This window comes from Gracilinanus agilis, chromosome 2, assembly GCF_016433145.1.
Source record: "Gracilinanus agilis isolate LMUSP501 chromosome 2, AgileGrace, whole genome shotgun sequence".
Lineage (NCBI taxonomy): Eukaryota > Metazoa > Chordata > Mammalia > Didelphimorphia > Didelphidae > Gracilinanus > Gracilinanus agilis.
The window spans coordinates 43,134,823-43,147,695 of NC_058131.1; the positions used below are offsets into that span (position 1 = coordinate 43,134,823).

Here is a 12,873-nt window from a genome sequence, read left to right on the forward strand (position 1 = left end):
CAAAAGCTCCTACCACAGACACAATAGGTACACACAGCAAAGAGTAATGCTTATTCTCCTTTAAGAAACTTAAGACTTAAAGACATGACTCTCTCTCTCTAAGCCAAAAGTATAAAATCTGATGCCTGTGAGACTACAGATTTGTCTCTCCTGCCCTTTTAGGAGGGAAACTCCAAGTCACTCACATGCAGTTCAACCGACCGATTCTCCACCTGGAAAATTGCCAGTTTCATTCTCCACTCCAATCCCCGACAGGAGTGTACTCACCGAAGCTGCAAAGTAGTGTGCGTAGCTTTCATGGGGATTCCACTGAACTGCCCCAATGTCCCATTTGCTCTGACGAGAGATCTTTCGGTGACCTTCAGATGGAGCATCCAGATTCACAATGTACAGGAATCGGCGGCTAGAAGGGGAAGGGTTCCAAATATACGCAAGGCTTTAGCACCATTAGGGGAGGGCCTGCTTTTAAACTATTCCTACTTGGCAACTGGGGCTCCAAACTCCACCCAAACAAACTAACTCCTCAGACCTCAGAGAGGAGAATTTAAAAAGAGAAACAATAGCTCAAAACTGATGCAGGGTAGTAGCTGAGTCACAACACAATTTTAGAAGGCAGCCCTCCCAACATAGGGTAGAATCCAGCATGAAGGCAACAGTGAGGCTGGATCTGACTCATATTCTATGAGCTCTACCCACTCTGAAAAATGGCCCACTATGTGCAAGCGACAAGGGCACCCCATTGTGATTACGCAAATAGCAGGCTAGCAAACATATGACAGTATTTAACAGACAGCCGCATGTCTGGAACAGAATTACAAATTCTCTTGCAAATAGACTATTTTTAGGCACCAAAATTAATCTTTCAATGAGCAAATTAAAAGATTATTATGAAGAAAGAAGCCATGTAAATTGTACTTAAAATTAAACTAACATGTTTTGTGATACACAGGATTACTGTTCAGTTCACAAAAGGCTGAACTAGTGATAACATTCTATCTCTCTCTTTCATCCCTCTATCTAGGCTGTCCCCCAAAGGAGCTATGAACTCTCTCCTCACCTACACCTGGCTCAGGGACCACTTCTCCCAAAGCATGCTTTCTTGATTCCTCTTCTGCCCACAATATTAATGCTCTACATCTCTTGAAAGATTTTGTAATATTCATCTGTGTATATGACCAATGTCCCCTAGGAGAATGCTAGTTCCCCAAGAACAAAGACTACTTCCTTTTTGTCTCTGTAGGTCTAGCACCTTCTAGAGGAGCCCTATGTATAGCTGGTACTTAATAAATGTTTGAAATTGGAAGGGACAAAACTAACAAAGTCTTTCAACTCTGCTTCCCCCACTATTTCACTTTTAGTGTGCTAGTTACATGCATACATGCTCCCTGCTACATGCATAAACATGTTCTGTAGAAGTCAGTCTCTTTGCTAAAGAGAACCCAGAACCACAAGATATCCATAAAGATAAGTTTGCCAATGAGAAGAAAGAAGGCTAATAGTTCCTGCCTGGGGGAAACAGAGGAAATTTAAAGAGCATGTAAATAACTGGGAGGTAAGAGAATTTCAGACAGGAGAAGCTAGTTATCAGAGACTCTATGACTAGAGTGGGAAAAGTACAAGCTCTAGACATCAACAAGCCAAATCCCAAAGAGAAGATAATGGACATTGTCAGAGAATTACTAAGGACCAGAGAGGCTTTGTATGCACTCTGGTCTTCTAGGAACAAGCTCTGACTTTGGATTCTTCTCCCCAAATGGCTAGAGATAGGAAAGCAGAGAAGTCAAGGCGATAAGATGAGGTTTTTCCCTCTGAAAAAGAGCCAAGACAAAGAAAATTAGAGCCTGAAGAGCAAAGTCAGGGAAGTGAAATTAAAGAGAGAAGGTGAGGAGCAGAATGGAGGGGAGTGGGACCTCTGATAGAGGTAAATGGAGAGTCACAGAGAAAAGTGGGTTGAGGGCTACTGGCCCCCAGTGCCTACTGACACGACACTCTTTTCCTACTGGGAGAATGGGAAATTGACTAGCACATGTTTTTCTAAGGCAATTCTGACAGGACCTCTGGGAAATTGCTAATGTGACCCCTAATAAAAATCAGGTACAGAATATATTTAAATATTGTAATCTCAAGACTTAAGGTACGGATTCATATTATTCTTATGTGGTACTTGAGTGGGCACCAAGATAAACAAAGAGAAATCTTCAAGTGTCCTTAGGATCAGGAGAATTAGGACATAAGGAAGCTGCATGGGAAAGTGAAAAAAGATCAGATCTGGAGCCCAAACCTTAGCTCCTGTGACTCTGAGCCAGTCACATAATTCCTCAAGGACTGAATTTCTTCTCCTATAAAATGAGCAGGCTGGATAGTACCAGAGACTCTTGATCTATGACTCCCATGAATTCAGAGCCTTGGTCCCTGAAGGCAATACAAGATAGCTTTTTCTTTGATCAGAAACATCTTGTTCCCAGAAATCGCAGAACAGGAGAACTTTGGAGCTCACTTACCCAGAAAGCACTGCGTGCTGCCCAAGACAATCTACAGACATTGCAGTTGCCTGTTGAAAAACATAAACAATTGTTCAATTTTTAAAACAAGCTGAAATGAACCAGCCAAGCCCCAAACAGAAGAGATTTAGTTATTTTTTCATTATGCCTTTGTCTTTACCCAGGTGAAAAGTCTTTCTTCAGAGAGTGAATGACTCTCATTCTGACTAATAATTATCAGATCCTATAAAGATGGACTTTTAATTATCTTTCAGTTAACTCAGAAAAAGGCAACTGTTATCATTTTGTTCAATATATACATCAAAAAATGGGAAGAGGAGTAATGATGAGGGGTCATAGGGCCTGGATGCACTCAAGAGAAACTATAAAAGTCAAATCCCACCCTGATGCCCCAAACAGGTTAGACATCAGTGTGGTGATTTCAAAGGACATGGGCTCCTTTTAGGTGCCATACAAGTAGATGGCCATATTCAAATCTTATCTTTTTAACACCAAGATCAGGCCAACAAATACCAGGTTACCAAGCTCTTGTGAGTTCCTCTTCCTGGCTCCCTCAGAATTTAAACTTTTAGCAAGATAAAAGAAAAGTTCACATACAATCAAGATTTTCTAGGACATTTCACTGGTTTCCAGTTCCTGGGAAGAGGCATTTTCATCATTCAATATCCAATTCCCCAAAATGAGCACTGAACCACATGAGTTTGCCTTCAGGCTGGAGTCAGAACTTGCTTTTAATCACTGCAATTGTAGCCCTGAATTCTCTTATTTGGGTAGGTTCAAATCCTCGTGCATCTGAAAGTCACTTTATACCTAGCTACTCTTGGCACTACTTACAGCAGTATTACTGCCATCCTCCTACTGAAGGCCTTTTCCAGGACTACCAAGGGAGATCCCATTTTGAACATTTGGGTATGATCACAAAGGCTGTGCTAAAATAATCTGTTTTTTATAGTTGTACAACCTCAAGAAAGAGGTCAGAGTATAAGGGACAAAAGTCTTAAAGTCTGGGCTCTAGAGGCTGACAGTTACTCCTTTACCCTCATCCTGGGCAGAAGCAAAAAGAAATCCAGTCAGTAATGCAGGCAATCTGACAGCAAAGATGAAAGGCCTCTACATGACATCTGCTCTTGGGTCTGGGCACTTGATAAAAGTCAGGGTTGGTGGTAAGACAGTCATAATTGAAAGGTGAGGATAGCAAGAAGCCATCAGTTTCCTCACAATGTCCTACAGTAGGGGCTACCTCCTCTATGCAGCCTTCCCCGGACCTTTCTAACTATTAAATATTCATATAATATCTTGCCTGATCTCTTCTCTGTCCCCTGTCACTCTCTACCTTAATACTTATCACCAGAGGCAGTCAGTGGCATAGTAGAGAGAGCACTGGCCTGGAATCAGGAAGACCCGAGTTCAAATCCACCCTTTGTCACTTACTCACTATATGACCATAGGCAAGTCACTTAACTTATTTGCCTCAGTTTCCTCAATTGTAAAATGGGGATAATAATAGATTATTTGTAAAAGTGCTTAGCTCAGTGCCTAGCCCTATGAAAGAGAATTCTTTACTCTATTGTTTATCCTGAGTTAACACTAACTTAAGTACCTCACTAGATTGTGAAGACAGGATTAACTCTCCTTTGTCCACCTTTTGATTGAATCAACACAAGCTTGAACTAGGCAAGGAACTCTCAAACCACTTAGTGAATTCACACCCTCAGAAACTCAGCCAGGATGAGTATTCACCTCTCCAGAAGATGAATTTTAGAAACTTCACACCGTTAGATGAGAACTTAACCTTCAGAAGGTGATAACTTAAGCTTTGGAAGGTGAAAAGTCAATCCCACAGACACTGCCTCCTGGGCAGTGCTAGACAATTTAGAAACTGTGATTGGCCCCTGTGAAGATGTAACAGGACAAGAGGTCACCATAAAAGCCATGGAATCCTTCAGCTTGAGGCAGATTGACTTTGAGAAGATGATCTGAAGAGAATGTCTTCTGGAGACAGTCTCTGAAGGAATTTCACTGGAGACTGTGGCTTGGATCATGGACTTGGGAGTTCAGCTTCAACTTAGACTCTGACTCCTGAACTACTTCTTTGGGTGAGTGAAAAGAGCTAACTCCTTTCCTAGTTTCTGAAGAGACTAGCTTCCATCTTGGAGGCCACAGTGTTTACTCACCACCAGCCCTCCTGGCTGAGGTATTTTCTCTAACCACTTTCACATTTCTCTACTTTATTGTTTCCCCTCTATTTTGTAAATAAATTTCTGACTCAAGATATAATAAATATTGGTGACCACATAATTTCATAAAATTATTGCCCAGCCATTAAATTTCACCTTTACAGCACATAGTAGGTGTCTATAAACAAGTTAAATCCTATTCCATGATACTATAACCCCTTGACAGAAGAGACCATTTTATTTTTACCTTTGTCTTTACAAACCAGAACAGTGCTTGGTCCAGAGGAGACTCTGATCAAATGTTACTAGAACTGTTTTTCTGGACACTCTTTCTAGACCTGAAAGTATTTGTCACACTCAAACTCTCTTCTAATACAGTAAGCAAGAATAGAAATGTATTATTCACAACTACCCCTACCTAGCATGGGCATATTTTATTGGAAGAAAAGGGTAGAGCTTCTCTTAACCCTTTAGTCCTTCGTCGGAAAGTGAGATCTAGTTTTCAATATTAGACACCCTATGGAGTCTCAGAAGGTTGTTTAATTCTTTCTACCTGAGGCAAAGTTAAACTCAAGAAAGAATGACTAGAACTGGTGGCTCAAAATACAATTAGTACATAAGATGACTTTCTGGTTTAAAAAAAAAATTATTTCAACTGGTCTTCTAAACATCTGAGTAGTGAAGCCTTTGGCATCCCTGCCATCCTTCTTCATCTTAAGGGCTTACTCAAAGGGTCTCTGGGTTTTGCAATCTGCCCCACTGTAGCACCCATGGGACTTCCAGGCTTTTCTTTCTATCTAGAGATGAACTTTCTTGTATGCCCAATTAGAGTCTAAGCTTCTGGATAGCAGGGATAGTCTAAATTTTTCTATTTGTATTTTCAATGCCCGGAACACGCAAACACTTAATTTCTTTTTCTTTCATCCATCTATCTAAATGAAGATTCTGCAGACCACAGAGAATTCTCCCCTCTATGTAAGGGGGTGGGACAAGTAGGAGCAGTGTGAGGAGAAGAAGAGGTCTACGCAACAGTCATTCAGTAGTACCCTTAGTCTTGTACATATGTATAGTCCTGTATAACATTTATAACATTTCTATTTCTAAAATGTTTTCATAATGTAAAGTCATCAACATGGAGATGAATTTTATTATGAGACCAGTACTTTGTACCATATTTTACACTTTGGTGTACATTCATAAATGGTCCTTGTAAGTTCATCTCTGTGGAAGAAATTCATAAAAATGGAGCTTTGCAGGTTTACCTGCCCACATATTCATTCTAATTAAATTTCAAAGGAAATCAGGATTTTGCATAGGGCCTTTGTGGAATTAAGGACTACGATGGCTTGATCATCTTAAATGTCCAATAAGAAATCAAATCTTCCTATTTGATGAAATCCCAGGCGAACTAGCAAGAATAGGAATGTATTCCTGAGAAATGGAAGCACTTCTGTATTCATCCTTCTAAATAATGGTGCATGCTAGAAACATTCTATCAATGCAAATCAGAGCCAAGTCAATTCTTTTAATGTCAGTTTGTCATAGGTCTGTGATTAAGGACTATAATGTTTGTATTATCAGATTTCATACACTAAAAGCAAGAAATGAAATCCAGTGGCATAAAAGAATCAGATAATTTTAAATGACATGATCTAATCTCCATAAATTAGAGACCAGTGATACTAGGAAAGCTGTTTTGGATACCATATTCATTCTTCCTCATCTCCTTGAACACTTACTGAAAATTAGCTGATTCTCTTAGAATACTAACCAATGGCTGCAGTACACATATCTCTTCCTTATGATGGAACCTTCTTTTTCAATGGCCATTAACCAGCTGTGACTCTAGGAGTGACTTTATATATCTAGGCCTCAATTTCCTTATCTGTAAAATAAAGGGCTCAATGATATCTAAAATCCATTTTTGCATGATCAATTATCACACAATACACATCACAGTTATGTGCCCATGGCGCTCAATGAAAACAAAGAACATGCCTTATCTCAAATCTGTCCTTGTCCCAGAACACTGTTTAACTGAGGTGGAAGTTTAGTCAATGAATGCTGAATGAATTGACAAGCAGGTTTGCTATTTTCTTTGGCAGACTACCATAGGCTGTTCACCATATCTAAATGAAGCTTTCTAGAGAAAATAAAAACTAAAATGCAACATTCATATTCTAGTCAGTCATCTTTACTAAAACTGATTCTGCTGTTTTGTTTTGTTTTTTTTTTTTAAAAGAACTTAAAAAGCAAACAGGTAGAAAATATAGTCTGTCCCCCTACAGCTTTATACAACATTAGTAGGAGAATTTGCCAGAACTGGTTTAGCCTTGAATTTGCAATGGATTGTTTTCCTCAAGCAAAGATATTCACAAATGCTGCCTGTCTGTGTAGAAGGGCTGTAGCAATGATGAGACTCATAAATCACAAACCATTAAGGCAACAGGGATATTGTTCCTCTTTCTAATTTTCAATTCTATGTCCAGATAATAATGGTTTGAAGAAGTCACCCATCTTCTGATCAATTATACCAGGAAATGCGGATAAAGTAGCCAAATAGAAGAATAACGATAGTCCCAAGGGAAAGCCTTAAAGAAAATTTCTTAAAACCAAGAACCATTCTCCAATGAGTAAGGGCACAGATAATTCTCAAAAGAATTTCAGAGTATTAACAACCACATGAAAGACTGCTCCAAATCACTAAAAAGAAGACAAATACAAATCAAAACAAATCTGCAGTTTTACAATTGATACTCTAACAACAGATGGAAATCATCAATGCTGGAGGGGTTGCAGAAAGACAAGCACATTGATACACGTTAGGTAGAGTTGTGAATTGGTCTGATCATTCTGGAAAGTAACATGGAATTATGCTAAGAAAAAAAAAGTATCAAAATGTCTATACCCTCTGACTCATACATCTCATTAGGAATATATCTCAGAAAAAGTAAAGACTAAAAAGGTCCCTTTGGCACCCAAACATTCATAGAAGCACTTTTTGTGGCAGCAAGAAAATGAAAACAAAAGATGACCACTTCACATGGGGAATGGCTAAATTGTAGGCACTCAAAAGTCCTTCAAAACCCATGTCCTAGCTGTCTTCCTCCTTACTCCCACACAATTTACTCTTGGATCCAGTGAAAATGATCTCCACTTTCACAAACAAGCTACTCCAGCTCTCAGATCTGAGCGTTTTCCCTGGCCATCCCCCCCAACATGTCTAGAATGCTCTCTCTTCTCAAGTCCACTTAGGTATCAACTAAAATCTTTCACCAACCCCATTAAATTCCAGTCCCTTCCTTCTGAGAGTTATTTCCTATTTATTCTGAATATAGTTTGTTTTGTATATTTGTTTACATGTAGTCTCCTCCCAGAGACTGAAAGCTTCTTGAGAGTTTGTCTTATGCCTCTTTTTTGTACGTATCCCCCACACTTAGCACAATGCCTGGCACACAGGCCAAAGTTTACTGATTATTACTGTGTTGTTAGAAACAATTAATGTAAGTTCAAAGAAACAAGAGAGGATATGAACTGATGCAAAATGAAATCATTTTTTAAAAAGAAAAAATTTAGGTAAGCAGAACCAGGAAAATAAAATGCCCGTCTATAACGAGGTTTTAAAAGGAGAGAACAAGAGCAACAACAAAATCTAAAACCTATGTAATCAAGCAAGATAATGATCAAGCTTGGCCTGGAGGGAAACTTCACCTTCTTCCCTTCCTTACCACGACAGGCGCCCATGAGTACTGAATACTGCATACTTAAACTCAATCAATATGTGGGTTAGTTTTATTGAACTTTTCCCTCCTTCTTTTTAAAAATCTTTGTGATAAGGGACAGCTCTTTGGAGAGAGAAAAGACAGTGATATATTTGGAAATGAAGGTAAAATAAAAACAAAAGATGTCAATCAAATTTTTGAATCACAGAATTCCTGAGTTGAAAAGAACTCTAATGGTGGTCAGTCCAATCTGTCTCCCCAAATAAGAATCCCTTCCATACGGGGGCAGCTGGGTAGCTCAGTGGATTGAGAGTCAGGCCTAGAGACAGGAGGTCCTAGGTTCAAACCCGGCCTCAGCCACTTCCCAGCTGTGTGACCCTGGGCAAGTCACTTGACCCCCATTGCCCACTCTTACCAATCTTCCACCTATGAGACAATACACTGAAGTACAAGGGTTTAAAAAAAAAAAAAAAAAAGAATCCCTTCCATAACATGTCTGACACCTGCTTGAATATTTCCAGTTATAGGGAGGACTCAATACCAAAGCAATCTATGCCATTTGGGGATATTCCTAAAGTTTTAGAAGTTTTTCCTGATATTATGCCTAAATAACTACTATGCACTGGTCATATTTTTCTTGCCCGGAACTATACAAATTTATTTTCCCATCTAAATGATGAGCCTTTAAAATTTTTTTTTAAACACTTACTTTCCATCTTAAAATCAATACTGTGTATCCATTCTAAGGCAAAAGAGCAGTAAGGGCTAGGCCAGTAATGGTGAACCTTTTAGAGCCTGTGTGCCCTGCCCTGTACCTCCCCAATGCTGAGCACGCATATCCCCCCCTTACCTGACACAGGGGAGGGAGAAAGAGCTCCCAGTGGGCTGCTGGGCAGAGGGGCAGGTAAAGTGAAAAAAAAATTGTCCTCAGACATGATGGAGAGGGGGAGGGGAGCAGTTCTGCCTAAGTCCCTCTGCCTTTCTAGTAAGGAACTAGGGGGAAAGGGGAGAGAGGAGGAGACATGCCCACAAAGAGCATTCTGCATACCTCCTTTGGCACCTGTGCTATAGGTTCGCCATTACAGGGTTTGGAAATGGGAGTTAAGTGACTTGGCCAGGGTCACATAGCTAGGAAGTGTCTGAGGCCAAATTTACATGGAGGACCTTCCATCTCTAGGTCTGGCTCTCAATATACTGAGCCACCTAGCTATCCCACTTTAAATCTTTTAAGAAAGCTTTTAAGTATCCCTACTGAAGTTTCTATCCTACAGAGAGAGTCCTAGTTCTTCAACCATTCTCCCACCACCCCTCCCCCACAAAGTTTTGGGATTTCTCACCATTCCTGAACATAAGATCCAGGTGTTGTCTAACCAAGGCAGAAAAGACTTAGTTCCCTTTGGTTAGATACCGTTATGCTGACACAGACCAAGGTTGGTTAGGTTGCAAAGTTACCTGCCTGTCCCCCTCAAGCCATATCTCACTGATGAATCATAGTAAGATTACAGACAATGTTCCCTAAGTCTTTCACATGAATAAGTGCAGTCTATCCCATTCCATACTTTTATGTGGGGATTTTTTTTCCTTTTTAACCTACAATCTGGTCATGATAATAAGGAGTGTTCAATTTAACTTTCATCAGTTCTACTTAATCAAGGGCTTTGTGGCCCCTGCTTTTGCCATCCAGATGTATTAACAATTCCTTCTAACTTGTCATTTACAAATCTGATAAATGCATCATCTGTTTTTTATTTAAATCACTAACTTCTATACAAACTCTAATTAGGAAAGAACCAAGGGAACAGCCTTGTAGTAAAGGCATTGAAGGCCCTAATGTTTAAATCATGCTGCTAGACAAACTATTTTTAGTATTTGCTTTTAGTTGTCCTCAATTCCTTCGAATGTCCCGAGAATTCATTTTATTCCCCAATGACACTGAAGTCCTCCAAAAGGGCTTCCTGTGCCTTAGCATCCAGGCAAACCTCTTCCCCAATTCTCTCTACCTTGTCTTTCCAAAATCTATCTTGTACTCTAAGAAAGAATCTTTCCAGGAAGCTAGTTCCTCTAAATACTGAATGCCAAGCCACCAGATGAGTTAGGCCTAGAAGAGATGTTGGAGATCATTTACTTCAACTCCCTTAATTGCATGGATTAAGAGCCTAAGCCCCAATGAGGCTGACTAACCCAAAGCCATAATGATTTTAAGTGATTGGGGATCCCCAGATTCCCTATCCAGTAATTTCTGCTCTCTCAGCTTGAGAGCTGTACAGTGGTTTTCTTTATACATAATCCTGGTCTATATTAACTGATTCTATTTTCTTTCATCATGTCTTCTCTCCTCTCTCCTGGAAAATAAGGCCTTCACAGAGGCAAACTCCCAAGTTTCCTATTTAGGTGACCTAGCTCAAAAATGGCATGAGTCAATGTCCAAGGATCCCTGAAATAACTGCTTCTTGGGCACCATTTTTATTGGCTGCTAGCTGGTGACAGACCTAACAGATACCTTTTTTATGGAATAAATGAATCTTAAAATTAAAAACAAAAACTCTCATCTGAACCCAGATCTCCTTCACTGTAACATTCCAAAAACCACATGAAAAAGCATTTATAAAACATGGGGACTGATTTGAAAACACATTTTAGTCTGAAAACTCATAATAAAGTACCACCAAAAAAGGAGTCTTAATTTTTTCCTCCTTTCTATGAAAGAAAACAGAGAGGGGAAAAAACTGTTCATTGAACCTGGAGGCTCCAGGTAAAGTCAGACTTTACCTGGGGGCAGATTACTATTAGCTGTGTGATTTGGGACAAGCCATAAGCACTCAGTCCCTCAATTTTAAAAGGAGGAAAGTATGGGGGCAGCTGGGTAACTCAGCGGAAAGAGTGCCAGGCCTGGAACCAGGAGGTCTTGGGTTTAAATCTGGCCTCAGACACTTCCTAGCTGTGTGATCCTGGGCAAGTCACTTAATCCCAGTTTGCCTAGCCCTTGTCCTTCTGACTTAAAAGTTGTTACTAGGACAGAAAGCAAGAGTTTATAAAATAAATGAGCTGGGCCAAGGACAACTCAAGAACAGGATTTACTATAAAAGCTGTACTAATTTCTAATAACTGCTAAAGTTACAGAAAGAAAAACTCCCACAAAGCTGTTAAACTGGCAAATTTCCTTTGTTCCATTATAATGACAACTGTTGGTTAGATTTAATTACTTCTGGTAATACTTCATAGCATCCTAATATATGTGCCAGCATTCTCACTGCAGGTTGCTTAAATTATATCATCACTGAAAATGGGGTGAGACTATCTGGGTTTCTGATGAGAATAAAGGACGTGAAGTTTAGCAGCTTCCACACAGCAAGTTCTGAAGGAGAATCCATAGGTTTGTTCTGCCAGCATGGATAGAAAGAACACTGGCTCTGAAACCAGAGGGTCAGGACTCAAAACACATCTTAGGCACACCCTTCTCCCTGGCTGACTTGAAACAAGTTGCAACTTCCCTAGAACCCAGGATCCTCTGTCCCTTCTAGCAAAAACAATCCACAAGGATGGAGAAACTGTTATCTCCTGGATAACTTGTGTTTCCCTGGAGAGACCCACCCTAACAATTAGATGTGTTTTGTGAACCAGTGCAAAGCACTTCAATGTCCTCAGGATAAATGATGTGACGAAATCCCTTCTGGGAAGCTGGGTCCCAGGCACCACTGAGAAACCGATGAGTAGCTCTTTTCATCTTTACTATTAAGAAAGGAATGAGTTCTGTTTTCCTTTGTTGTATAGGGCAGAAAGCATGTGTTATACTGGCAACAACACTGGAGTTGGAGCCCAAGGACTCAGGCTTAAATCTCAGCTATTATTACTTTATTCTACCTTAGGCAAATCAACTGGCCAAAACTGCAAAGCTCCTTTTCTTCATCTGTAAAATGAAGAGAAGGGACTAGATTGTCTCTGCCCACTCTATATTCTGCAACAAAAATTTAAGTACTTACATAAAGTTTAGGTAAAGTATGGACCTCATCTTTAAGGACCTTACATCCTAATGGGACTAAGACACTAAAAGAGAACGATATTAATAAACAATAGGATCACACATCCAGAAATGAAAGCGGTAATGTGCTGGCAAAAACTGGCTCTCCAGAGAGGAAAATGTATGTAGGATATACTTTTAAGTTTAATCTGCGTTATTACATTTTGTCTATCACTTCCTGAGATCTAGACAACAATAAAGCAATAAACCAAGCCCTGATTTGTGGTATTTGCCAATTTCTAAGGTCTAAATTCTCACACTAAAAATTTAAGTTGACTCTCAGGAGCCAGTTTGAGCTGGCTCCAGTACATCCCTGAATGAAATGACCATCAAAGATATGCCTTATTTTATAGATGAAGAATTGGAGGACCAGGGTGGTTTTTGATTTTGATTGCGTCTGAGTAACAAAACAAAGTCCTATGTGAGGTCTGGGCAAGGGGAAAAAGGCAGAGTGA

At 39.8% G+C, this 12,873-nt stretch overlaps 1 protein-coding gene across 1 annotated transcript in view; it reads right to left on the minus strand.

The window, feature by feature from the left end:
- Positions 1 to 12,124, minus strand: part of WDR59 (WD repeat domain 59) — a 63,675-nt gene extending 51,551 nt beyond the window's left edge. Inside the window, exons 1-3 of the mRNA XM_044659368.1 lie at positions 12,032 to 12,124; positions 2,502 to 2,551; positions 268 to 403 (exon numbers count right to left, since the gene is read on the minus strand). Of these exons, the coding sequence (XP_044515303.1) occupies positions 268 to 403; positions 2,502 to 2,551; positions 12,032 to 12,124 (279 nt within the window). The remainder of the gene's footprint in view (positions 1 to 267; positions 404 to 2,501; positions 2,552 to 12,031) is intronic.
- Positions 12,125 to 12,873: the final 749 nt, after the last annotated feature.